The sequence below is a fragment of the Chrysemys picta genome, chromosome 24 (assembly GCF_011386835.1).
Source record: "Chrysemys picta bellii isolate R12L10 chromosome 24, ASM1138683v2, whole genome shotgun sequence".
Lineage (NCBI taxonomy): Eukaryota > Metazoa > Chordata > Testudines > Emydidae > Chrysemys > Chrysemys picta.
Window position 1 is genome coordinate 5,358,234 of NC_088814.1, and position 27,236 is coordinate 5,385,469.

The following is a 27,236-nucleotide window of genomic DNA, read 5'->3' on the forward strand; positions in this document are numbered from 1 at the left end:
CTCTCGGTGGTGTTGCTCCTTCTTGGTACTTCCTGCAATGCACATACAGTCACTGTCATTGTATTCTTTCAAAGTGCTACTTGAGTGTTTTATTTCTCTCTTATACTTCAGTTTTAATTCTTTAATTCTAAAATGCCTCACCTGTCCTGGCTGGAGTCATTATCCCTCGGGGAACTTTTTAAACGGAGATCTTCTAGCTCGGTTTTTGTATTTCTGCGGCTGGCGCACGTCCCCGCAGTACCTCGACAGTGGTGCACGTGACAAAATGTATTCCGCATGTGGGTGGAAAAAAGGAGAGGGAAACTTGTCGCTCACCTGCCGGGGCCTGGGGCCCCTGCTGAGTTTGCCAGCACGGCGGGAGGGATGGCGACGGGCAGGGACGCCCAGCCAGGAGCGGGGCCGAGACCCCCACAAACTCAACTCAGTTACCAGAGCGGGCAGCTGAAGCCAGCCAGGGCTGGAGACCACCCCGAGGCACCAGGCCCCACCCCCCCACCAGCCGTCCAGCTCCAACCCCGGTGCCGTAGGGCACCCTCTCCACCCCTGCCTGACACCCCCCCCTTTGTGTTTATCCCCCCCCAGGATGTACACGACAGCAGAGGGCGACCGCGTGACCCCGTCCCCGCCCGACGCCACCAGCTGCCAGCAGCTCCTGCCCGGCAGCCGCTTCCCGTCCTTCCTGCACGAGCAGTACCCGCTGCCCCAGAGCCGCTACTACAACGGGGAACCGCTGCAGCACAAGGAGCACCCCCGCTGGTACTTCGCCTCCCAGCAGCCCCCCACCGCCCCCCTGGATTACGGCACCTACGAGGGCAGCTACGGCGGGAACAAGTACATGCCCTTTGGCGTCAAGGCCTTCCCCCTGCCGGCCTCGCCCCACGCCACCCTGCCCTACTACCAGGAGCCCCACCCCTTTGGCTCGCCGCCCGCCGCCTGGCAGCCGCCCGCCAAGCCCAGCCCCGGGGCGCTGGGCTGGTTCCGGCCCGTGCGGGACGTCCGGCCCCTGCCCGCCAGCGAGGAGAAGGGGAAGGACGCGGAGGGCTGGGCCGAGCCGGCCTCGGTCAAGTCGGTGGACTCGTCGGACTCTGGACTCTTCGAGGCGGAGTGCAAGCGGCGCAGGGTGTCGCCCTACGCCTCCAGCGCCGAGAGCTCGCCCCCCGCCCGCAACGGGGACCTGTACGACAAGGACGGGGGCGCCGACCCCGGCTACTACGGCTTTTACGGCAACTGAGGGGGGCGCGGAGGGAGCGTTTTCCTGGTGCTGCGGGGCTGGAGCTCCCCCGCCCCCCAAATCATATCAGGTGTCCCCAGGGAAAGGGCGCGATGGGGGGCATTTGCTGCAGACAGACGCAGCAGAGAAGGTGAAGGTGTGTGGGGGGGTGAAGCTTCTCTGGGCGACTTGCCCCCCCCCCCAGCCCCCCGGTGCACAGTTCAAGCCCTGCCCACACAAATGTTACTGTTTGTTGGCAGGGGGCAGGGTAGGGGTGAGTGTGTGCCCGAACTCAGTGTGTGCCAGGCTGGCCCCTGCTGGCCCGTGTTTGTGCAACGGCACATGTGCACACGCCCTCGTGCGCCTGTGGTTGTAGTCATGCACGCGGGAAAGGGGGGCAGCCCCAGAGGTGCTCACACCCATGTGCATTTACACACTGGCCCATGCCCCAGTCACGCACAAGCACATGGGCACACCGTGCTGCACGCGCCTGTTCCCCCGCATTGGTCACACGTACACAGGGGGGCTCACACGTGAGAGAAAAATGCCCACGCCTGTGTGCCCATGCGTGCTTCTGCACTGGTGGCCTGACACGCTCCCTTCTATTAAATTAGGCAAACAACCAACAAGGGCACCCCCCCAAAGCACCAACAATGCAGTTACCCTGCAGCCAGGAGACCTGCCGAGGCTGCAGGTCTGGCCTGACCCTGCTTATCACTGATGCCCTGAGCGCCTGTCTTACCATTCCCAGGCCAGGGTGGGCTGGGCACAGGGGCACGTTTTCTTTACCTCCCACCCCTGTTGCTCAGTGCTGCCCTCCGGTGGCAACCAGTGGTGGCAGGAGCACCCTCCTAGCAGCCTCATTTCCCCCCATTGCAGCAGGCACCTTCTGGCCCCCCACTTCTCCCCGAGCGTGCAGAGGGTTCGGGCGTGACGGGGGCCTGGTCCGTGCCCAGCGCAGCCCCCTGCAGGAAGGCGCCAAACCACATGGGTGGCCTCGGCTGCTCCCCTGTGGCTCTGCTGGGTCTGGCGGTGGGCAGGAAGGCCATGCTTGGGGGGCGGGGATGAGTTTTGCACCAACCTTACCTCAGCCACCGGCGGTGACCCCGGGCTGGTCCCTGCCCTCAGCTCAGGGGAGCAACTAAAGCAAATTGGGGGGGGGGGTGCCATACCTGACAGGCCCTGGAGACTGAAAGGCTCTGCCCCCCCTACCCCCCAAGTAAGAACCCTCAGCCCCCTGCCCGTCTGGTCTGTCTCTTCACCTCACCTCAGGGGCGCCTGGGGTCCCCCAGCTCACGGGGCAGAGGCCCCCGCTGCCCCCACGGGCGCTACGAACCAGCCGTGCAAGGGGGCAGGAGCAGACTGGTTCACTGAGGCCGGCCTACAGTGCCCATCTGCCCGTGGCAATGCAGCCATCGGGATGAGGCACCTACATTGACAATAGGGGCACTGCCAGCTTGGGGGGGCATCCCCCCCACATCCCACCTTCTGAGCCCTCCAGCTCCAACTTGGCACTGTGGGGAGGGGGGATGTTGCCTTTCACCTCCAGCCGGCCTAGCCTGCCCCCCCCATTCCTGTCCTGTCCCTCGGCTACGGGCAGCCCCTGTGCGCGTGAGTTTGGGTTTGTGGCGTCCACAAGGGAAGGAAAGGCGAACACCTGCCCCTGAACGTAAGCCCTGGACTTACGGCTCTGCCCAGCAGGCCCTCTGCTGAGGCCCTGACGGTGGTGCTCCTTGGGCGGGGGCTGTCTGAGCTGCCCCATGGGGAGGGGGGTCGTTGGAGGGTAAAGGCGCCCCATTCTAACACAGCGGCATTGCCCCGAGCCGTTTAGCCAGGCCAGAAAGCAGGGCACCCCCCCAGGATGTGCAGCTCAGAACGCCGCCGGCTCCCTGACCCCTCTCTCCACGCGCGGATGGGTGCTGCCCCCCGAGCGGCTAACTCCAGCCTTGCTTTGCAAAGCCATTGGGGGTGGGGGGGGGGAAGCATCAGCCAGAAATATTCACGGATCTTGCAGCATTTCAGAGCAGGGCAGCCTGCTGCTCCCTCCACACGGCTCATCCCCGCGACCAGCAGGGCGGCGCATGGGTGAAGCCGGGCGATTCCCCGCGAACCAGCCCCCCCTTTGCACCCCAGTTCCTGGCCTTCCAGGAGGCTTTGCTCGCCAGTGCCCAACCAGCAGGGAGCCTGCCCCACAAAACCCTCCACCACTCAGCTACGCACCTAACGATTCGGGGGGAGCGGGGGGAGGCAGGGGGTTAGTTACACGTTACATGTTATTTTTCTCTCCCCCCCTCCTCGGGGCATGCCCCTGGACCTGCAATATTTGAAGCCTCTAGCCTGGGAACACTGGAGGTGGATTTATTCAGCCAGACAATCAGAGGACAGTGCCAGCCTGTTAGCAGCAGGCCCGGCCCTCCTTGCAGCCCACCACCCTGGGCTGCCCCCCCTGCGGGCACGGGCCAGCGCCAGCCCTGCCGCGCTCGCCCAAACTGTTTACACGCCGCCACGTGTAGGCGGCGAAAGGTGCAGGTCTGTTCCGGGGGGTAGGGGGGGTTGTTTGTTTGTTTTTTAAGAAAAAATCTTTACTTTTGAAAATATTTATTGACCCATGTACAGATTCTACACGTTCACCGTGGTTTGTTTTTTGCTTAAGACTTTCTTTAAATAAACGAAAGCTGTGGCGCCCGCGCTGTGTCTGTGTGAGCACCAGAGACGCGGATGCACCGCGCGCTCGGGGGGTGGGGGTGGGCGGGGAGCTGAGCCTGGCTCGATGGGACCAGGTGCCACGCCAGCCAGGTGTATGGTGAGTACCATACGGTGGCAGGCGGGGGAGGGGGGGTTGTGTATGTGTGTTGAGCATATCTGGATGCCTGTAGTCACATGTACTTGTGTGTATGTGTAGTATGGCTTGTGAGTGTGAGCATAGCTCTGTGTGTGTGAGAATAGTGAGTGTCCAGGCGTGCGTGTGTGATTTGCAGTGAGCATGTGAGAGAGAGAGAGAGAGACACACACACACACACAGAGCGATAAGGGGTGTGCAACCCCAGCCGTGCGTGAGCGGAGCACGTGGGTGCACTGAGCAGGCAGACATGCAGGCCTGTGCCTAGCAAGTGTGCAGGGCGTGCGCGTGAGCATCCAGGTGAGGGGGGTGCAATGCGTGCATTTGCACACCCGCACTAGTGTGTGTGCAGGGGGGGGGGGTTGGTACGAGCATCTGTGTCGCTGCATGAGCGCCTATGGGTGGAGCTGAGCGGGTGCGTGCACACGGTGCGCAGGAGGTGAGCGCAAGCGCGCAAGAGCCGGCGAGTGGTGAATCTAGGGCTGTGACCTGGGTGGAGAGAGCTGATCACTGCTCAGAGCCAGGCAGGGAGCCTGCAACCCCCCAGGATGGACGGGCCCCATCCCGGGCAGCAGCCTTGGGGAGAGGGGGGGGCCACACCCCACACGGGTATGTTAGTCCGTCCCAGCACCAACCTGTTCAGCAGGCCTGGCTCAATACTCAGGGTGGCAGCAGCTCGCCTGGCCCCAATCCCTTGTGCTCATGCACTGACGGGTGCCTGGTAGGCGTGCACCAGGAAACCTGCCTGGGTCCTGCACCTTCCAGCTGGGGCTCTCCAAGCACTTCACACCAGTGAATTAGCTCTAGGCAGCCTGGTGAGGAAACTGGCAGAGACAAGTGACTTGTATCCCGAGGCCAAATGGGGACCAGAACCCAGGAGACCTCACTTCGACTACCTCCCCCTTCCTTCAACTAATCCCTGACCCCCACTCTCCTCTCACAGCTGGGACCAGAACCCAGGCGTCCTGGCTGTCAGCCCCTCTGCTCTAACCCCTAGGCCACATGAACGAATGAAGCCTCCTGCTCTCGCTAAGAAACCACTGTGGTGCAAGAAGGAAAGAACCCCGTAGACAGGAGCCCGTGGGTGGGCGGGAGGGGACCTGGTTTGCAGAGAGGAAGAACCTCCCCCCCCAAGTAGAGTGGGGGAGAGGAAAGGTGGGGGCAGGGGTGGTGGTGGTGGTGAAGGAGACTCTCCACTCAGGCTCTTCCGGATCCTTTATTAGGGGGTGGAATGTTTGATCAAACAAAAGGCCAAACCCAGCCCGACAGGGCCTGGAGGGAGGGTGTGTGGTCTGCCCGCCTGCAGGCTGACCCCAAGCCACACGGGGGATCCCTGCCCCCCATGCTGGCGGGTGAGGGAAGCTCCACGGTGCCCCCTACGGGTAACTGAGGGGAGCACTCCAGCATCAGAGCCCAAGGGGTCCTTTCTGAACCTGCACCCCGCGGCCTCCCAAAAACGGGAGAGAAAAGGGCTGCCTCCGGTCCTGAGCAGATTCGGGGGCCCAAGGGGAACAACTCCCAGCTCCGCAGCAGAGAACACGCCAGCACCGGAACAGAGGGGTGCCCGAGGGCGCTACAGCCAGTCATTAACGCCCACGTCCTGCCCCTCACCCATCCGTACAGCCCTGGGCGAGCCAGGAACTGAACCTTCCCAACTCTCCTCAGCTCTAACCACTAGACTCCACTGCCGGCCTGGAGCTGGGAATGGAACCCAGGAGTCCTGGCTCCAACCATTAGGTAACACAGCTGCTCAGGTCATTGCCTGGATGCTCCCCTATGCTGAGGAATGGCTTTTCCCTGCAGGGAGATCCGGGCCCCTGCTTTGCAGACAGTCCCATCTGCTGCTGTTCACTCGCCCCCGGATTCAGGCCCCTCTCTGCACAGTTTTGTTAAATTAATACAAAGCATTTGAAAAATCAAAGCTTCCCCCCCACCCCCTGGATCACGGTGCCCCCCGTGGGGGGGGAAGGCAGAAGTAAGTGCATTGGGTTGGCACCCCCAGTAGTCCCCGAGGTGCCAGCGGGTGCAGGCTGCCCGGCCAGCAGACAGCAGCGATGGGGATGGGATGGGAGCAGGGTGGACCCGGGAAGGGCCAGGACACCTTTCACCCGCGGCATCTTCACCCTGTCCACTGGGGGGCACTGCCCAGCGCTGTGGTGCCCCCAGACCCTGCCCACTAGTCCCTACGTGCCCGGGAGGCAGGGGCCCAGAGAGCTGGCCAGGGCGGCCCCCAGATGCCGCTGCTACCACAGCACGGGGCTGTCGAGGTTGGCGTAGCCGGGCTCCGCCCGCAGCTTCCAGTAGGTGTCGTTGCTGACCCAGGACTCCTTGCCACCGGGGTCCGTCTGCTGCCTGCCGGGGAGAGGGGAGGGGGAAGGATGTGGTCAGACACAGGGAGTCCAGGGGCCACCCCAGAGAGCCGGGCAAACAACCGCGGACCGGGCCTTCCAACTAACCTGGGCCCAGCGTCCAGGCCCAAACCCCAACTCGCTCCCCCCCAAAATATCCCAGGGGCTCCTCAGCTTCCCCCCATTTCTGAGGCTCAGGCCCTTCCCAGACCCCAGTTTCCTGCACTCGCATTGTGGCTTTGGCATAAGCCAGGACCCGGGGGTCCCACAACCCCCCAGAGCGGCGCCCAGCCCCCTAGGGTCTCCTCTTCAGAGCGGGGCAGGGACGGGGCTCCCAGGAGCTGGGCAGGCAGCCGGTACCTGAAGAAACGCGCCTGGTGGAAGATGTTGTTATCCTCCATGACCCTGCGCCGGTCTCTCTGCAGCTGCTCGATCCGGCGCTTTTGGGACTCTGCTGCCTGCACGTTGCCTTCCTCCAGATACCTAGTGGGGGGGGAATCACTCCTGCAATGAGCTGTGGAGTCTCAGCTATACCCCTCTATCACCCCCCCCAGGAGCTGTGCGAGGCCCAGCGGGTCAGAAGAGGGGGGCCACTCACCGCTGGTCGGGGCGCAGCCGCGTGTCCGTGGAGGGCAGGAAACGCTTGAGCTCCGGCGTCAGCTCGTTCAGCTCCAGGGCGAACTGCGTGAAGCCGTAGTTCTTCTCGAGCTCTCGGGGCATGGGGTCTGCGGGGGGCGGGTGTGTGTGTTTACACCGATCCGGCCTCTGAGCACCCCTCCCAGTCCAAGCCTCCACCCTCGGATAGCACCCGCCCCCTCTGCAGGGGGCAGTTTCCCAGTCCCCTATGGAGAGCCGGCCCCTATGGGGTGGGGAGGTCTGTCCCTGCAGGGGGCGGTTTCCCAGTCCCCTATAGAAGACCGGCCCCCCCAGCAAGAAGGGACAGCAGTGCTGACACCCTCCCCCCCCCGTTCCTTACTGGGTTTCCAGAGGCACTGCCCGGTGGGGGAGGCGCCGCGGTACAGCCCCTCGTGCCACTTGCCGAAGAGCCGGTGGATCACCTGCCCCCCGCGGCTCAGCACGGCCCCCTGCACCTCGTTCACGCTGGAGCTCCAATACCGGGCCTGTCGGAGGAGGGGAGGGGTTAGGGGGGAGACGCCTCGCGGGGGAGGGGGGGAGAGACGGCTGGGGTTGGAGGCTGGAGGGGAGGCGTGGGGGACGTGGGGCCCGGCCCCACTCTAGGGGGTGGGAGGCTGGAGGGGGTCGTGGGGGACCGTGGGGGCCACAGGGGGGAGGTAGGAGGCTGGAGGGGACTGTGGGGGCTGTGGGGGCCGCAGGGGGGAGGGGGGGGGACGCTGGAGGGGACCACTGGGGCCGTGGGGCCCAGCCCCCCACCTTGCAGAAGGTGATCTTGCAGTGGTAGCTGCTGTCCCGGACGTTGCGGATCAGGACTTCGCCGTAATGCTCGATCCAGCGCTGCCCGCTCAGGATGTTGTGGATACAGGACGTCACCTTGTTCCACTCAAAGTGGTCCCCGAACCTTGGCCAGCGAGAGAGACAGTTACCGGGCGCTGGGGGGGGGGGGGGAACAGGGGCACAGGGCAGGGGCTCACCAGCCCCAGGGGTGACTCACCTGGGCAGCTTGACATTCACGGTCCCCACGGGGACGATCTCCAGGGACTTGCCCCAGAATTTATTTTTCCACTTCATGTCTGGAGGGAGCAGAGAAAGACGGCCGTGTGCTCAGGGCAGCTCTGACCCAAACCCGCGCTCCTGAGCACGGAGGAGCCCCCCTCCCACAGGGCTCGGACCCACCCCAGCCCCTGGTCCCGCAGCCCTGAGCGCAGGGAATCCCGCTGGCCGGACGGTTCTGACCCCGCCCCGATGCCCTGGTGCTCACCTTGCCAGAAGATGAAGTTGTCTGACTCTGCGTGGCAGGCGGAGACGGGCGGGTGGTGGCAAACCTGCAGGCAGTGGGGAGAGAAAGGAAGAGCCGTGCCGCTGTGTCCTCTGTCTGGAGAGCCGGGGGTGGGGGGAGCTGTAATCCCCCCACCCTCTGCACAAGAGCTTTCTCTCCTCTGCAGCCCCCACCCCCCATCTCCGTTCTCAGCTATGGACACCTCTCCTCTGTGATACAAAATAACGCTAGGCGAATCCCCACCAGCTGCGAGCAGTACGGTGCTCATGACACACACAGCAGGCAGTTTGGATTCTGCCCAGGAGAGGGCAGGGGTGTCACGTGCACAGTTTGTTACAGTGGCTGACTCCTGTCCTTTTGTCCCACCTCCCCAGCCTGGCCGGCTGGCTTAGTACCTGCTCGCTGATGAAGCGGAAGCCTTTGTCCGGCCGAACGCACTCATATGTCTCGCCCAGGACGGGGTTAAAGGGTTTGCTGCCCGCACGGTAATAGGTGGAAGCGTAGGCAGAGACAGCAAAGGCAGCGACGCAGACCTGGGGGGAGAGAGTCACTGGGGCCTGATCCATATTCGGCCATAACGCCCAGGCCCCAGGGCAGGTGGTGCTGTGGGTAGGGCTAAGAGGGTGGAGAGGCAGCTACGGGGAGAGACGGGTTCCATTCATCTAGTGGAGGTGGGACCATGAGGTAAGAGCTATGGAGGGGTGGAACTCCCTGCTGCAGAGCGACTGGATTAGACATTTCTAGGAATGAGGACAAATGGCTGCGGAAGGAGCTGCCCGGGCCTTTGACCCTCATGGTTCAGGGCCCGAGCTGGAGGGGTCAGGAAGGTATGTGGCCAGCCGCACAGTAGTGTATGGCTTTTACTTCTTCCCACGAACCCCCCGCCCCCGGGGATGGGCTAGGCCAAAGACGGGACCCCCGGGAACTGCTCTGGTGTGGAGAGAGTGGGGCAGGAGGGGCCGAGACGGGGGCCGTACCAGGCGCTCGCAGGGGTCGGCGCAGCGGCTGGCGGCGTCCAGCAGGGCGCTGTACTCCAGCTCCTCGCAGAGCCGCTGCAGGGTGTTGAGCGGCTCGTTGAGCTGCACTGGCATGGACACCTTGGACAGGTCCTTGCCCACGTTGTTGCGCAGGATGTTCCACAGGCTGACGTCGCCGGCGGGGACGCTGGGGGCCGGCAGACAGCTCCGGCGCGGGAGCCTCGCGGGCAGCAGCACGGGCAGGGGAAGGGGCAGGGCCAGGGGAGCCGGCAGCACCCCAACTCCCGGCTCGGACGCGCACGGCGCAGGCCCCCCGTCCGCCGCGCCTCGGCCTGCTGGGGGCAGACATGTGAGTCACCTGGGCCCTCCCCCTAGCCCGTCCCCCTCCCTCAGCTATCGCCCCCCGACTTCTCCCCCTCCCCCCAACCTCCCCTAGCCATCGGCGGCCCCCCAGCCTGCCCCCCTCCCCGCAGCCAACCCCCAGCCTGGCCCTCTCCCAACCCATCACCTGCCAACCTCCCCCCACCCATCGGCCCCCCCAACCTGCCCCCCTCCCTGCAGTCATCCCCCCCCCCCAGCCTGCACCCCTCCTTGCAGCCATCAGCCCCCCAGCCTGTCCACCTCCCTCAGCTATTGACCCCAAGCTTCTCCCCCTAGCCATCAGCCCCCCCAGCCTGGCCCCTCCCCCAGCCATCACCCCTTAACCTGCCCCCCTCCCCGCAGCCATTGCCCCCTAAACCTGTCCCCTTCCCCTCCCCCCAGCCACTGGCCCCCCAGCTTCTCCCCCTCCCCATTGCCCCCCCCATCATCCAGCACCTCCCCCCAACCCCTGGTGATCCTACCCCCCACCTTCCCCCGGGGCGGATACCTCTCTGGAAGCGCCCGTCCCCCCCAGCCTCGTCGGAGAGGCTGTTGGTGGCCTCGCTCATGCAGGACTCGTCGTCGGAGGCCTGGAGGGGCAGAAAGGTCACAGAAGCCGGGTTGGCAACTAAGGGACTGGGACGGGTGCAGGGCGACAGGAGCTGGGGTGGGGGTGTGGGAGGCCGAGGGCTCCGTGGACGGGAGGGAGGATTAAAGCACAACACCTTCCCCCCCCCAGAGCCGGTGGGGCAAAATCCCCGACCCTTGGAGCTGCCCATGGGACCAGCCACAGGTCAGACCCACTGGCCAGGCTGGCTGGGATGCAGCCCCCAGGCTCCGGAGAATGGGGGGGGGCAGAGGGCCGTGTACTGGCCCCTGGCTGCATTTGGCTGCTACCCCACTCCAAATTTGGGAACCCAAGCCCCGGGAGCCAGAATCCCCCTGCCCCAAAGCACAGACAGGACGGGGGGGGGGGGGGGAGCTGCACCCCCCACTAGACTCAGGAGGGGAACGGGGTTTCTAACAGCCAGAGGGCAGGGCGTGGGATAGCAGCCTGGTCGGACACTGCACAGGGTGTTAGGGGCTTCTTAAGGGATTGAAATGGGGGGAGGGGGCGGTTAGAACTGGGGTGGGGGGGTCTTCAGGGTTAGGGACAGGACTGAGACCACCGGGGGCAGACAAGACGGACCCACCCAGAAGGAGGTGGCTAGAGTCAAGGACGTGGAGGCAGAGGTGATGGGGAAGGGGGGTTATCCAGGAGCTGGGGGTTCAGTAGCGGAGGACCCAGGATCTGGGTGGAGGGTTGGTAGGGGGGTAGCAGAGAGGGGGTTTAAAGGGGGAGAAGTGGGGGGTGGGGGAGAGGCAGAGTGGGACCTGGGGGTGGTTTCTAGAGATAATGGTTCTATGCACCAGGGTCCTGTCTACACGAGACACAAGTAAAAGCTCACGAGAATGAATGGGGGGGCGGGGGGGAAAGGGGCTTCTCAGCCAGCGGCTGGACCAGGGCATAGAGGAGGACGGGAGAGAGAGAACAGAGAGAGGCCAGATGAGTGCCACAAAACCCAAACTCAGCCAAGGAAAGGAAAGCAGCAAACAAAGCCGGGCCAGGGCTTTCGCATGGGATGGCTTCTTCTAGCTCCACCCACTTTCCCTAGTCCCTCCCCCTTTCTTAGCTCCTCCCACAGCATCATTTGGGACCCAGATGGCCACGCTGGCACCGTGTGTGTGTGTGTGTGTGTGTGTGTGTGTGTGTGTGTGTGTGTGTGTCCTTGTGTGCACCTGCGGGCGTGGCTGTTGTGAGGGAATACGTGTGCAGATGTGGGGGCTGCGTGTGCCCGCGTACACGACGGCCGTCGTGTCTCTCTGCGTGTGCGGAGGTGTTTGCAGTGGTTGTGCACGGCTGTGCACACAGGTACGTGTGTGTGTTTGCATGGCCAGAGGTGCGTACACCTGTGCGTGTCTCACTGCTCAGGCCTGGGCCAGGTATAACTGACCCAGGACCACCGCTGTCTCGACGCCACGGCTGTCAGCCGGCCACCACGTCAGCGCTGGTGTGTCGACCCCACTGACTGGACCCCAGAGGGAAGCAATAGACGGCTGACACAACCCGGCCAGCAGAGGGCAGTGGGGCCCAGGCTCAGGTGCAGGACGGCCCTGCAGCGGGGATCCCCCCAGCCCTGCCCCTCACCTCGTTCTCGGAGGAGCTGGCGGACAGGAAGACCTCGCAGGCGTCGAAGAACTCGGTGTGCGAGTCCGAGAGCGAGACGATGCTGCGATTGGACAGCTGCTGCTCCCGCCCCTTGGCCAGGTGGGCGTCAGGCTGCGAGGGGGGAGAAGGGGAGTCACCGCAGGGGCGAGGCCAGGGGGCACCTGGAGGGACTAGGCTCCCCACGGCGGGGCGGGTTTGCTCCCCCCGGGGAACCAGGAGCAGCAGGACTGGCTTGAAGGGGCAACGCTAGAGAGACACCCCCCCCCGTCCAGACTGGACAACCATCTGTGGGGCGATTCAGTGCAGCACGGCTCCATCGATGGCCCCAGCAACGACCCACAGGTGCCGCCCATCCCGGCGTGAGAGGGAACGGGGGAGGGGGGAGGCTTCCTCCGTCGTCCGATCCTGATTTCCACCGAGGGGCACGAACCCCTCTCCCTCTCCCCTCCCCCCCGCCCCTGAGGGCGCCTGACCTCGTCCGGGTGCAGCGAGGTGAACGAGGCGAGCGTGGCGTCGGAGGAGATGGAGAGGGAGTGGAAACGCCGCAGATACTCCGTGTGGTCCGGGTTGTGCGAGGGAGCCTGGGCCGGGAGGAGACAAGGGAACGCTGAGGGGGAGGAGGGGGGGCGTTCCTAGGAGCACATCCCTTCCTCCCCCCCCCCCCCCGAGGCTGGCCGATCACCCCCGCCGGGTCCTGCCGGGCTCTGCTGATCACAGGTGCACAGCATAGCCTTCCCCCCCCCACACCCCCCCCAGGCGAGAGCGCAGTCACCCAGCCAGGCCTTGCACAGAGCCACCCAACGGTCCATATGTCCAGTCGCTACGGCCCCGGGCGGGATTCGAACCCGGGACCCGGAGCTTCTCCGTCTCGTTAGCTAGCGGGACCTCCATGCTGGCGGGTGCCTGGGCAGGGGGGAGCGCAGGATCTCCTACCCGGCGACACCCGCTCCAGTCTAGACCCCGGCTAACCCGATGCCTACAAGCGCCTGGGTCTTTGTCCCCCTCTAGTGGCCGCAGCCTCGTCCTTCAGCTCAAGCGCCAGCCGCTCACGTGTCACAGCCAGAGTGGCCGGGTTCAGGTCCCCACTCGCCACCCACCCAGGGGGCCGGGGGGCAAAGCTGGGATCGGCCCGCAGCTCCCCGCGGTGGCAGAGAGGGAGGGCGCGGCGCCTGACCCACGCGCACCCGGTGCCTTACCCCGGCCACGGCTGCGTTCCTGGCACCGCCCGCCCGGCGTTGCAAATCCAGCGCCCGCCGCATCTCCTGGAGGCGATTCCTCTCCGCGGTCAGCGCGGCCACCACGCTGCTGAGGGACCCGTGCACTAGAGAAGGGGTCGGGACGGGGTAGGGGAGACAAGGTCAGGCTGCCCCCCACGTTCACCCGGCGCTGAGCTTTGTCTCCCCCCAGTGGCTGGACCAGGGAAAGCGCTTTGCGCGTCTCCCCGGGCGGCGGCGGCTTGTGCCCTCCGAGCAGCAGGCCCCATGGCCTGTCCCCCCCACCCCACTGCCGACCCATCCCACCTTTCTGGGCCAGGGTCCAGAAGTTCCTTTGCAGCTGGCTGTACTCCGGGGGGAGGCTGAAGGCCGGCTGGCTCTGGCTCGACTCCAGGTAGCGCGAGAGGTTGGGGACGGAGCCGTGCAGACGGCCCACCTGTGGGGGCATGGAGCGGGGGAGGGTTAGATCCCCCCCTTTCGTACGTCAGCATGACCTCTGACCCCCCAAGGGGCTTAGCGGCGTCCTCAGAGACCGCCCCCCAGCCACTAGGCCGTGCCTCTGCGGTGAATCTGGCGCGGGCAGGGCTCTCCCACTGACTCGGCACCACATGGGATCTGGGCTCTCGTGGCCACACCTTGGGGGTCTCCTGCTGTGGCCTCCCCCAACCCCCTCATTTGCCTCTCCTATGGCCGGCTCCAGCCTTCGACCCCAGCAGCGCATGGGTCTGGGGAAAGTCGAAGCAGCAGACCCCTCCTCCTGCCGACGCCGGAGCCCTTCCCAGGGCCCCGCTCACCCTGCCGATGGTGTCGTCTTTGGCAAAGCTCTGGGTGCACCACATCCTGGTGGTTCGCTTCCCCTTTTTGGGTCTCTCTGCAGCTGCCGAGGCCTGTAACCAAAGAGAGAGCATGAGACCCCCCTGGCAAGAGGGGAAGGAACACGGATGTGCTGGGGGTTGGGGGGGGAAGGCAAGGGGCAGACTCAGGTGGCAGTGGTGCACAGGGATCGCTCACTAGTGTGAAATGCAGCCACCTCTGGGGTGAAGCATGGGGCCTAGTAAACAGCCAGCGGTGCACAGGGATCGCTCACTGAGTGTGAAATGCAGCCACCTCTGGGGTGAAGCACAGGGCCCAATTAACAACCATGCTGCACCTGGCTAGTGAATCTGAGTCCCCAGTGCCCTGCCCCACCCGCTGCCAACAGCCCCTGGGAAGCTCAGACCCAGGCCATCCATGTGGATGCCTTTGCACCTAGGACCCCTGTGCAGAGCCCATCACCATGGATTCAGGGCACAATCCCTCCCCTGCGCTCCCCTTTGTGATCTGGGGCCGTCTCCACTCTCGGCAATACGTGCCCTGATCTCAGCCTTGCCCCCAGCTGCCCGGCAGGGTATCCCTGACGCTGAGCTCCCTAAGGGGCCGGCACTGCCCCATAGGAAGGATCCAGCCCTCCCACCCGCAGTCACCTGGCTGTTGGAGATGAGGGGCGCGGACGGGATGCGGTGCAAGGTCTCCAGGCTCTGGAGCAACTTGTTCAGCTCCTGCAGCTTCCCCTGGCACTCGGAGAGCTCTGAGATGGGGGGGGGGGGGCAGACGGGGGCCAGGAACAGAGAGAAATAGGGAAGCAGCCATGGTGAACAAGAGCAGGTGGGTGCCACACTCCCCGCCCCCATCGCTCGGGCAGGGGACGGGGCGCCCAAAGGGCCCCTCGGGTCGGGGGCCACAGCCCCCCCCGATTTCACACCCCGGCCCCAGCCGTCCCGCCCCACTCACCTGCCGAGCACCTATCCAGCCCCTCGCTGTCCTTCAGCCAGGCGTTCACCTTGTCCCGGGGGCTGGTCAGCGCAGACAGGGCCGGGGCGCCGTCCGACGGCAGGACGCGGTTCCGGGAACCGTAGCCCTGGGGGACGCAGGGGTAGGGGGGTTAGGGGAGCTCCCTGGGGAAGACTCTGTCCAGAGGGGGAGGGGGAGGCACGGACGCCTGGGTTCCATCTCCCATGACCTGCCCACCCTCACACACACACCCCCAGTCCCCTCCCGTGCTCCCAAAGCGGATGGGCAGCGCTCACCTGGGCGGGGGGCGGGACTCGCCCATCCGGGCCCCCCGTGGGCACAGGGCACTTGGGCTTCTCCGCCAGGCGGTGGGAGCACAGCTTGGCCACCCAGCTGGTAAAGAGCTCTTGGGATTTGATCTGCAGTAGGGGGAGACCCCAGAGAGTGGGGAGGGGGGAAGAGACGGGACATGTGTCATAGACATCCCCACTCCATAGCCCCGGCCTCCCCCCTCCCACCACCCCCTCCTGCTCTCCCTGTTCCCCAACCCTCTCTCCCCCCAGTCACTTCCCTCCCCTAACCCTCTCTCCCCCTACTCCCTCCCCGTCCCCCCTCTCCCCCATCTCCTCCCTCCCCCCCCCATTCTCCCCATCCTGTCTCCTCTCTCCCCGTCCGCCCCGTCTCCTTCCTCCCCGCACCCTCTCTCCCTATCCTCCCCCACCGACCTGTCTCCTCCCTCCCCGGCCCCCATCTCCTCCCTCCCCCACCCTCTCTCCCCGTCCTCCCCCTGTCCCCCATCTCCTCCCTCCCCGTCCCCCCATCTACTCCCTCCTCCCACCCTCTCTCCCTCCTCCCCCCCGTCCTGTCTCCTCCCTCCCCCATCTCCTCCCTCCCCCACCCTCTCTCCCCGTCCTCCCCCTGTCCCCCATCTCCTCCCTCCCCATCCCCCCCCATCTACTCCCTCCTCCCACCCTCTCTTCCCATCCTCCCCCCGTCCTGTCTCCTCCCTCCCCAATCTCTCTCCCCATCCCATCCTGTCTCCTCCCTCCCCCACCCGCTCTTCCCGTGAGCAGACCTTGAGGTGGTAGATGTTCTCCTCCGTGTCCAGGTCCACGCGCTGCGCTTTCCTGTTGATGGACATGACGGCCAGACGGACGTCGACGGAGCCGTGCAGTTTGCCCTTGAGGACCTGGAAGGGGCGGGGTTGCAGGCCCGGGTCAGCCGGGGCGCGAACGGGCACTGGGCAGCGCCCGAGTGCGCGGGATTCCACCCCCGCGTCTCAGTGCTCCGCCCCGCCCACCTCGCCCCACCTGGATCGGGGGAAGAACGGTCCCCAGTGAGAGACCCCTTCCTAACTGGCCCCACTTGGGGGGGGGGGGGGGGATGGGGTGAAATGGGCGCACGATCTATAGGGTTCCCCCTAAACACAGAGTCCTTGCAAGCCAGCTCCAGCACCCCCACCCCCAGGCAGACTGATCCAGAGGCCAAGACGGGCATCCAGCCCTGTGCCATACTCACATCCTGGCGCGTGGTGGCGTATTTCAGGATCCCCTCCTCCAGCAGGAAGTATCTCTGCGGGAGGAAGAGGAGAAGGAAATGAGGCTGAAGGAGGGAGGGAAGGGCGGGGACGCCAGGGGGCAGAGGGCAGCATGATCTGCCCCCAGGAGCCCAGCTCACGCGCTGGATTCAAGGCAGCTAGAGGATGCCAAAGCACCTTCCAAACGACATCCCAGAATCGCTTCCCCCAGCACTGAAATGCAGCTGCCTCTGGGGTGGAGCACAGGACCCGATTAACAGCCACACTGCCCACGGCCAGCTCACAGAGCCGCAAAATGCAGCCAGGCCTGGGCTGGAAGCTATTGAACAGCGCGTGGCAGTTTAGGACAGGAAGTGAAGAAGAATTGTGAAGCTGCAGGGGGAAATCCCCTGGGGACAGAATGTAACCACCCAAGCTGGGAGCTGACCAAGGAAACCAGGGTCAACCAACGCCCCAGCGTTAGCCAGATGCCCTTCATCCCTGGGCTCTGTGACGACGCAGGCAGGGCCTTGCGGGGGCATTCGATCAGCGCCGGCGTGGGGAAGAGCGCCCCCTGCTGGGGCAACGCCCTGAGTTTCCCTTCACGGTCCCCCAGCTGAGGGCACAGCCCAGGACGAGGCGGCTGGGGATTGAGAGCTCGCCCCAGTCCCCTGCCCCACGAGGGGTCGCCCCCAGCTGCACTGCAAGGAGGCCGTGATGCGACAGTGGGGTGCCGGGTTGCGGAAGGGGGGTGGTTTTCTATCCCCCCCTCCTTCTCCTTCTCACCTTATGCCAGCCCTTCAGGGGCCACTTCCTCTTCTTCAGCAAGTAGCCCTCGTGCCGCTCCAGCTCCTGACCGGGCCCGGTCCTGCTCCGGGGCTCGTCCACCACCTCCCAGCACTCAGAGCCCTGCAGCACACGGGTGGGGGGGGTCTGATTAGGAACAGACAGGCCCCAACGCTGCCCCCCCCAGGCGCCGAGGGAGGTAACAAGTCATATAGTAATCCCTGCGCTGCTCCCTCAGTGCCCCTGGGCCACGCGTTCCTTGGCGTGACCGGGCTGACTGACCATGATCTCTCTGTCTCACACACACCACCCAGGGCTGTGGGGGTACCAGCGCCGATGGGCACTAGGAAATGGCCGTACCCTACTGCAGGTCGGGATAGCAGGGGGCTGGGGGCCCCATCAGACCTCTTTCCGGTCCCTGCCTTTGCTCCAGTTTAAAGCAACATGGGCCCCAGAGAACATCCTTGGCTCCCAAGTCACTGATGGGCAGAGTCAGGCCTCCTCGCTGGCTGGCCCCGCTTTTGCCCCGCAGGGCACCTGGTTCTGGGGCGAGATCTCCAGCGTCCTCTTTCCCGCCCCCCTCCTGAGTCTCCCCAGAGAGGAGCCTCCCCCGGCCCAGCTCTGGTCCCGGGGGCAGGGGAGGGTCTGCTAGGAGCGTCGGCGAGAGGGAGGGGAGATGCCGGACCTGGTGAGCGCTGCTGTGCTTGGAAGACACGGTGCTGTTGGACCTGGACGGCACCCTCCGGGGGGAGGCCAGCTCCTTCTCGTGACTGCCCATGGCCGGGGGCTCCCTCTTGTGAACAGAACGGCCCTCGGTGTCAGGCCACCGCCTTCATCTCCAGCTCGGAGTCCCCCTGCGGGGAGAGAAACCAAAACCCGGCTTGTTACTGCCTGGGAGCGGTGCTGCCGCGGCGACATTGTGACCCGCTTCCTGGAGCTGCAACTCTCATGAGAACGACAGGCAGGTTCTAGGTTGGGGGCAGACATCTCGATCCCAACCCGCAGCCCCTGCTATTCCAGTGCTCGAACCCGGCCCAGCTCTACCGATGCTCCTCACTCCCGACCCGCAGCCCCTGCTATTCCAGCCCTCGAACCCGGCCCAGCTCTATTGATGCTCCTCACTCCCGACCCGCAGCCCCTGCTATTCCAGCCCTCGAACCCGGCCCAGCTCTATTGATGCTCCTCACTCCCGACCTGCACCCCCTGCTATTCCAGCCCTCGAACCCGGCCCAGCTCTACCGATGCTCCTCACTCCCGACCTGCACCCCCTGCTATTCCAGCCCTCGAACCCGGCCCAGCTCTACCGATGCTCCTCATTCCCGACCCGCAGCCCCTGCTATTCCAGCCCTCGAACCCGGCCCAGCTCTACCAATGCTCCTCACTCCCGACCCGCAGCCCCTGCTATTCCAGCCCTCGAACCCGGCCCAGCTCTACCAATGCTCCTCACTCCCGACCTGCACCCCCTGCTATTCCAGCCCTCGAACCCGGCCCAGCTCTACCGATGCTCCTCATTCCCGACCCGCAGCCCCTGCTATTCCAGCCCTCGAACCCGGCCCAGCTCTACCAATGCTCCTCACTCCCGACCCGCAGCCCCTGCTATTCCAGCCCTCGAACCCGGCCCAGCTCTACCAATGCTCCTCACTCCCGACCCGCACCCCCTGCTATTCCAGCGCTCAAACCCGGCCCAGCTCTACCGATGCTCCTCATTCCCGACCCGCAGCCCCTGCTATTCCAGCCCTCGAACCCGGCCCAGCTCTACCAATGCTCCTCACTCCCGACCCGCAGCCCCTGCTATTCCAGCCCTCGAACCCGGCCCAGCTCTACCAATGCTCCTCACTCCCGACCCGCACCCCCTGCTATTCCAGCGCTCAAACCCGGCCCAGCTCTACCGATGCTCCTCATTCCCGACCCGCACCCCCTGCTATTCCAGCCCTCGAACCCGGCCCAGCTCTACCGATGCGCCTCATTCCCGACCCGAAGCCCCCTTCTGTTCCAGTCCAGTTCTGGAATTTGGCCTGGACACTGGAGCTAACACCCTTGCACTTACAAGAAGGGTGACGGGATCTTTAACACATCCACGGACAAGGGGCTATTTGCAAATTTCTCACCCTGATCGCTTAGGGCTCCGTGGAGTGGAAGCTAAAGCAGATGCAGGATCTCGCCTTCAGAGTTTAGCCAGCCAGGGGCAGACCCCGCGGGGTGCCTTCCCTTCTGCCTCACTCTCATTTTGCAAAGAGGTGCGAACTCTGGACCTCTGGCCAGGAAGCACGTACCCCGCTGCACACAGACCTTTACCTCGCACGTCCCGCCCGAACAACCATCACCCCTACAACCCCTGGGACTTTTATTTTGCAAGCAGGAGCCTTTCCAAGGCTGGCTTCAGGCTAAAAGCCAGCTTATTCCCATGGAGACCAGAGATCCAGACAGTACTTGCTATGGGCCATGTGGCCAAGCCAGCTCTGATCCGCTCAGCTCAGGGTTACGTGCAGTGCAGTGTCACCTGACTGCACTCGTGGGGCCAGACCCCCAGCCGGGGTAAATCAGAACAGTTCCACGGTGGCAGATTTACACTCGCTGAGGATCCGGCCCTTCGGCTTTTCCGTTTTGCTCCGAAATGCAAGCGAGAGCTCCGAGGGGCTTCGCTCTCCATTGGAACGTCGGATCACAGGAGCTGGACCCTTTCGGTCCCGTCTAGGCCAGGGCAGGCTCGGTCCTGACAACACTCCTGCCCCTCTGTCCTGTCTGGCTTTAAGGGTCCCTGGGTACAAAGCTTCCCCCACTTCCCTTGGCAGACTGTTCCACAGCCCTAAGAGATCTCACCGCGATGCATAAGGCTTGAGAAGTTGCATCTACTTGGCACACCGTGCGTAAGCTGCAGTTGAGCAAAGGAACCCCTGGGCTGGGGGAGCTGCCTCCGGGGGAGATGCCGATAGCTTATGGACGTGTCTCCATGATAGGAGGCATGGAGCGGAAGTGCCAGAACTGGAGGCTCGTCTAACTGTGGGGAATACCCAGCAGGCCCTGGGGCCCATGGTGATGCACAAAGCTCTGCAAATATCCTGGCGCAAAGGAAAGACAGTCAGAATAGCGAGAGGCCAACAGGGATCCATCAGGAACTCTTTAGTGACCTGGAAATCAAAAAGGGAACCCTACAAAAGGGTAGGATCAACTTCTATCCTCTCCTCTTGAGTAGGATCTACAGCAGGGGTCGGCAACCTTTCAGACGTGGTGTGCCGAGTCTTCATTTATTCACTCTAATTTAAGGTTTCGCGTGCCAGTCATACATTTTAACGTTTTTAGAAGGTCTCTTTCTCTAAGTCTATAATATATAACTAAACTATGGTTGTATGTAAAGTAAATAAGGTTTTTAAAATGTTTAAGAAGCTTCATTGAAAATTAAATTAAAATGCAGAGCCCCCCGGACCAGTGACCAGGACCCAGGCAGCGTGAGTGCCACTGAAAATCAGCTCGCGTGCCGCCTTCGGCACGCGTGCCATAGGTTGCCTACCCCGATCTACAGCCTAGTAGGATGTGGACAAATCGCTAAGGATGAATATAAACTAATGGCACAAGCATGGAGGCACAACAGCAAAAAGGCAAAGGCACAAGCTAAGTGTAACTCATCTAGGAGCATAAGAGACAAGAAGAAGAGGTTCTATAAATACATTAGGAGCAAGAGAATGCCAAAGGGAAGTGTAGGTCCTCTACTTAGCAGGGAAGGGGAGCTAATAGTGGATGGTGACATCAAGAAGGCTGAGGTGTTTAATACCTATTTTGCTTCAAAAAGAACAGGAGGACTTGTGGCACCTTAGAGACTAACACATTTATTTGAGCACAAGCTTTCGTGGGCTACAGCCCACTTCATCGGATGCATAGAATGGAACATATAGTAAGGAGATATATATATATACACACACATACAGAGAACATGAAAAGGTGGGAGTTTCATCTTCTCTGTATGTGTATCTAGATCTCCTTACTATATGTTCCATTCTATGCGTCTGATGAAGTGGGCTGTAGCCCACGAAAGCTTGTGCTCTAATAAATTTGTTAGTCTCTACCACAAGTCCTCCTGTTCTTTTTGCGGATACAAACTAACACGGCGGCTACTCTGAAACCTGTTATTTTGCTTCAGTCTTCACTACAAAGATTAATTGTGAGCAGATACTGAACACAATTAACATTAACAAGGGGGCAGGAACTCAAGCCAGAAGAAGGAAAGAACGGGTTAAAGAACATCTTGGTAGGTTAGATGTATTCAAGCCAGCAGGGCCTAATGAAATTCACCCCACACTACTTAAGGCACTAGCTGAAGCAAGTTCGGAAATGTTAGCAAATATCTTTGTGGCCCCAGAGGATTAGAGAGGGCAAACCTAGCGGAAGTCGAGGGGTTTGTGGGCGAGCGGGAGAGGACGCCCCAGTGAGGGGACAGGCCCTCCTCAGCACAGAGGCTCAGCTGGTCCGATCCGGCTGTTGTCTCTCTCCCCTCCCACCCCCCTTTTCGGGTCAGGAGCTTTCGTCTCCTCCCCACGAGGCAGGACACAAGTGTCTAGAGCAGCGATACTCCGACCTCAGGGGGTCTGGAGCCAAATTAACATTACCCAAAAGAGCCCCGGCCCTGGGAATTCATGGCTTCATTAACTACTTGGATACATAATTTTCACAGCAAGGTAGACTGACCAAGTAGTCTACAATTGGTTAATAACAGAGGGAAAGCATCCTGATTGGTTAGGAGCTGAGATCGGTTAATAATTAAATCTCACAGGGTTTTAATATCATGTGCTGCAAAGAGCCACTTGCAGTTTGAGTATCGCGGGTCCAGATGTATTGGGGGGGTCGGGGGGGGGAATTGCTTGCCGCTGAAGGAGGATCAGAGACGGCCATGGCTGGAGACACCAGACAGGGGGGCCGGTGATCCTGTCTTAGCTGCCTGGCTGACTTGCTCAGGGTCAGACTGGTTGCCAGATTTGGGGGTTGTATGGGATTCCCCTCCTCCCCCCCCAGAGCAGATTGGCAGGGACCTCATGGGGTGGATTCTCCTTCCTCTGCAGCACGGGGCGCCAGTCGCCCGCTGGGATCGCCTGGGCAGATCACACCTGATCAACTCCCTGCCACGGGAGGAGCCTTGGGCACAGCGACCAACCCTGCGGCGGCCCCTCGGTCTCTGCCTAGGCAGTTTAGTCTCCGGAGGATTGAAATGCGTTAGTCGAACTGAAGTCTTTGGGTTCAATACAGGATGAACATTACTGGCCTGTAGCTGTACGGAGGGTCGGACTAGATGATCTAATGGCCCCTTCTGACGGGGTGTGATGCCGCACACGAGCGTCAGGCCACGCCGGGTCAGACCAATGGGCCATCGAGCCCAGCATCCTGTTTTCCGACAGTGGCCGGTGCCAGGTGCCCCAGAGGGAATGAACAGAACAGGGCAATTATCGAGTGATCCATCCCCTGTCATCCAGTCCCAGCGTCTGGCAGTCAGAGGCTACGGGACACCCAGAGAATGGGGTTGCATCCCCTGCCCATCTTGGCTAATGGCCACTGATGGACCTGTCCTCCATGAATGGATCTCATTCTTTTTTGAAGCCTGTTCTAGTTTTGGCTTTCACAACATCCCCCGGCAGTGAGTTCCACAGGTTGACTGTCCATCCATCACTGACACCCCCGTTCCCCATGTCTCTGCCTCCTCACCCCTCACCCTCAGAGCCCGGCACCCCGCAGCCGACCCCATGGGGAAGAGGGTGAGGGGTGAGCCCGGCACCCCCCATCCGCTTCTCCCCGTAACCCTCCTGCTCCCGAAGAAGCCACGACCCAGGGCACCCGGCAGCTGGCAGGATCCCTGCTAACAACCCCGGCAGAGCCCAAGTGGGGACCTGGGGAGGAAGCAGGTCTGGTGACCTTGAGGGAGCATGGTGGGGGAGGGGAAACTCAGCATGTGGCCCTCCCAGTCCTTCTCCTTTGCACCCTCCCTTGGCAAACAAATCTGTGTGTTTCTGCCAAGGGGGGGTGGATGGGTGGGAGGGCTTAACAGGGTTCTACACCTTGCCTTTCCCTGATGCTATGACAACAGGGTCATTCACAAGCCTCAGGAAGGTTTAACCTTTTCAGCACTGGGCATTTCTCAGCTTCCCCATCAGCTAGCTCATAGGCCTCTGTGTTTATCCCATTTGCACCCAGAGATCTGGGGAATATACTACAGATGGGGGAAACTGAGGCACAGAGCGGGGAAGCGACCTGACCAAGATCACACAGCCAGGGTGGTGGGAGTCAGAAATAGAATCCAGGTTCCTAATTCTGGCCCCCTGGGCATGAGCCACGACACACAATCCGTCCTTCCCAGAGCTGAAACAGAACCCAGGTCTCCTGATTCCCAGCTCTACTGCTGTCCCCTCCCAACATCGGGAAAGGAACCCAGGAGTCCTGACTCAAAGACCCCTGCTGCGACCCCTGCAGTGCGCTCTGCCCCCCAGGAAAGCTGGAGACAGTGTTACAAATCCCCCCCTCCCCGAATAAGCCCACAATGGAGAGTAGGAAAGACACAAAGGCAGCAAATGTGTGCCCTGGATACACAGTGGGTGCCACAAATGCCCCCCAAGGAGGATGGGGGTGGGGACTTGCTGGATGGACTGAACAGGTCCCTCCCACACTTCTGAGGACCTCGGGCCAAACTCTCCACCCACCCTGGGATCCTGCCTCCTCCAGCAGCTCCGGGCCCCTCTCAGCCATCTCTCCAGGACACCGCGTTCTGCCTCCTCTGATCACCCCTGACACCCACATCAGCCCTCCCCCTCTGCCAATGACCCCCTCCGCCTCCCAGCCCCGGGAAGCACCAGCTGGAATGCCAGGTATAGCCCAGCCCCCACCATTGCCTGCTGCCCCCTCCGCCCCACACAGAGAGCTGCCGTGGCCCCAGACCCCCACCCCTCCTCGCCATCTCTCCTGGCCCACCACTCTTCACTCCTCCACCCCCCATTTGCACAACCTCCTCTCACCTCTTTCAGTTCAATACCGGGAAGCGGCCTGAGCCCTGGGCCGGGGTCTGTTTGCATGACAGCAGCACCTAGGGGCCCCATTGTGCCAAGTGCTGCATGTAATAAGAGGCAGTCCCTGCCCCTAAGGGCTCACAGGCTGAATAGACAAGGGTGGGAGGGGAAACTGAGGCACAGAGCAGGGCTGTGACTTGCCCAGGGTCCCACAGCACGTCAGTGGCAGAGCTGGGAACAGAGCCCACTGAAGTCAACAGGAGAACCTCCTAATCACAGGGTTTCGGGCATCAGGGGGGCCAACACCTACCTCCTCCCCCCCAAATATTTCTTAGCCACGCTCCAGCTTTTATGTCATCTGAAATCTCAGTCACCAAGACCCAGTACACGCTGATCACAAACCCAGATGCAACTCAAACTGGAGGGAAACTGACCTTTTCCAAGCAAATTTCTGTTCACTACACGACTTTTTTGTTTTAACGTGATCTACCACGTGAAACATAAAAAGGAGAGTAAATACACATATAGCACAGCGACTAGCTCAGCAGGGTCCTGGCCCCTGACTGGGGCTCCTTGGTGATATGATAATGCAAATAATAATAATAATAATAATACATTATATAGACAAACACCCACCCCTCGTATAAATTCAGATGAGGCTAAAAAGTACCGAAGTCTCAGGCAGTGAGTCTAATGGTTAGAGCAGGAGACTGGGACCCAAGACTCCTGGGCGCTAGTCCCGGCTCTGGGGTCTAGTGCTTAGAGCAGAGGGACTCAAGGAACCAGGACTCCTGGGTTCTTATCCCAACTCTGGGAGGAGAGTGTGTTTAGTGGTTAGAACAGGGGTGTCTTGGAACCAGGACTATTAGGTTCTACTCCCAGCTTTGCCACTAACCCACTGTCTCACCTCAGACAAGTCACTCCCGTCCCCCCGTGCCTCAGTTTCCCCCATCTGAAATGGGGATAACGATACTGACCCACCTCAGTAGGGATTTTCAGTCTTGACTCCCCAACACCCATGAAGCACTTTGAGATTCCTGAGTAGAAAATGCTGGAGAAGGGCCCAGCGTCACTCTTACACGGGGTGGAGAAAAACGGCTAAGAGTTCTTTTGGCTTCTCTTCCGAGGACAAGTGCAACTTCCCCTTGACAGCTAATGACCTGGGAGCTGCCAGGCAGCCGGGGTTCAGAGTGCAACCTCCATCCTCCCCCGCTGCCCCGCCTCATTCTGCTTCCTCGGCATTTCCTACACGTGGCCCGCAGTGACTCAGTACCTATGCAGGCAGATCCCCTTCTTTACCCTCCTACCTTGGGGGGGACCTGCTGCGCTCAGCCGCCACATACCTCACAGGCTGATAATCTGTGAACCGACCACAGGCCACAAAGTCCGGAGGGCCTGGCTCCATACAGGCGGAGGGAGGGGGTGTTGGAGTCAGGAAACAGGGGCGGTGTTGGGAGTGTGCAAAGATGAGGGAGGACCTGGAAAGGGTTTAAGGGCAGCGGGGGAATGGCAGAGTCCCTTAGGTGTTGTTTTATATAGAGACCCACCAAAATGAGGGTGAATCTGACAATTTGAGACTAGACCGAGGGCTTTGGTTCCAGGACCAGGCACAGATCAGATTTGCCAAGTGGGTGCTGAAGGCCCGGATTGTGGGAGCCGAGTGCTGGCCCTGAGCCGCTGTGAAAATCTGGCCCTACGTTCCCTTGTCGTTCCAATCTATCAGCCCTTCAGGGCCAGGATTGTCTCATAGCCTGTGTTTGTACAGCACCCAGCACAACGGGACTCTGGGTGCTACTGTCACACAAACAGCCACAAGACGTGTGTAAATGAACCTGACGAGGCGTGCGCCACGGGGAGGTCCCGTCTCCCTCCACTCACTGTAAATTTCCGCCCTCCCTGCCGCCTCAACGCTATCAGATCTGCGTACCCACTCGGATGTCACCCATCGCCGCTGCTAAAAATACCTGAGATGTCTACGGTGCTTTTCAGCCCAGAGGGCTTTGCGAATGAAGTGTCTGAGCCTCGCTTCACCCAGGCATTCTGAAATGCAGCAGCTTCTGGGGTGGAACACAGCGGCTGCTCAATGGTCACGCTGCCCCACAGTTTTAGGACAGGAAGGGAAGGAGAAGGCTGTACCCAAGTGAAACTGCAGGAGGAATTTAAGGAGGCAGAATGCAATTACAATTGGGCTGGACAGCAGGGCAACACCCCGGCCCAATAAGACCACTAATAATTGACCCTTTGTATGTTCAAAGCACTGTCTCATCCTCCTTTAGGGCACTTCAGCCAGTATCTTTACCCCCACTTTACAGATGGGGGAAACTGAGGCGGGGGGGGGAAAGAAGTGACTTGCCCAAGGCCATTCAGCAAGTTAGCGGCAGAACTAGGAACGGAACCCAGGCGTCCTGGCTGCCTGTCTCCTGCTCTAACCCCTAGTCGGCACTGCCTTTCCCCCGCTGAAAATAGAACCCAGGCGTCCTGGCTGCCTGTCCCCTGCTCTAACCCCTAATCGGCACTGCCTTCCCCAGCTGAAAATAGAACCCAGGCGTCCTGGCTGCCTGTCTCCTGCTCTAACCCCTAGTCGGCACTGCCTTCCCCAGCTGAAAATAGAACCCAGGCGTCCTGGCTACCAGGACAGCACCCAGCCCACCGGGGTCCCGGTCCGTGACGGGGGCTGCCAGTCGCTACCCACCGCAACTACCCTATTACACACCGGCCCCCAGAGCTGGGGCCAGACCCCCAGCCAGAGCCCCTTCCTGGAGGGGGGACAGACAGACAGGGACAGACCCCCGCCCGTGCCAGCGCAGGGTCCGAGGAGACCCCCCCCCCGGTGGCCAGCCCCCCACCCCGGAGCCTGGCAAGGGAGCCCCGGAGCGGGCAGGGGGCCGGATCCCAGCCGCCCCCCAGGCACGGAGCAAGCGGGGCGCGGCCGGCCCCGCGGGGCGGCCCCTTACCTAGGCGTGCGGGGGCAGCCCCAGCCCCGCGCCGGCCCCTCCGCCTCCGGCCGGCCGCATCCGTGCCCAGCGCCGCCGCGGCTGGCGGCAGGAAGCCGGAACACGGAAGAAAGCGGCAGCGGCTCTCTCGCCCCTAATCCCCTAACGCGGCTCGGCTC

General features: G+C 62.3%; 2 protein-coding genes across 7 annotated transcripts in view; one reads left to right on the forward strand and one right to left on the reverse strand.

Moving 5' to 3' along the window:
- Positions 1-3,895, forward strand: part of TBX21 (T-box transcription factor 21) — a 37,058-nt gene extending 33,163 nt beyond the window's left edge. The window contains exon 6 of the mRNA XM_005301974.4: positions 583-3,895. Coding sequence (XP_005302031.2) covers positions 583-1,231 — 649 coding nt within the window. The 3' untranslated portion in view covers positions 1,232-3,895. The remainder of the gene's footprint in view (positions 1-582) is intronic.
- Positions 3,792-27,236, reverse strand: OSBPL7 (oxysterol binding protein like 7). 6 transcript variants are annotated; one of them, XM_024100732.3, is made up of 24 exons: positions 27,079-27,202; positions 26,089-26,270; positions 17,830-17,998; positions 17,145-17,267; positions 16,361-16,414; positions 15,918-16,031; positions 15,139-15,261; positions 14,843-14,969; positions 14,536-14,639; positions 13,867-13,959; positions 13,379-13,508; positions 13,055-13,179; positions 12,332-12,439; positions 11,838-11,969; positions 10,158-10,239; positions 9,290-9,624; positions 8,708-8,845; positions 8,295-8,358; positions 8,028-8,106; positions 7,790-7,934; positions 7,374-7,518; positions 6,996-7,122; positions 6,758-6,880; positions 3,792-6,401 (listed from the first exon to the last, which is right to left on the reverse strand). In XM_024100732.3, exons 3-24 carry the CDS (start codon positions 17,920-17,922, stop codon positions 6,293-6,295), a joined length of 2,673 nt encoding a protein of 890 aa, XP_023956500.2. In that variant the 5' UTR covers positions 17,923-17,998; positions 26,089-26,270; positions 27,079-27,202; the 3' UTR covers positions 3,792-6,292. The 6 variants fall into 6 exon arrangements, with proteins under 6 accessions (XP_023956500.2, XP_023956501.2, XP_008160982.2 ...); XM_024100733.3 differs by lacking the exon at positions 26,089-26,270 and having other exon boundaries at positions 9,290-9,621; positions 27,079-27,236; XM_008162760.4 differs by lacking the exon at positions 26,089-26,270 and having other exon boundaries at positions 27,079-27,236.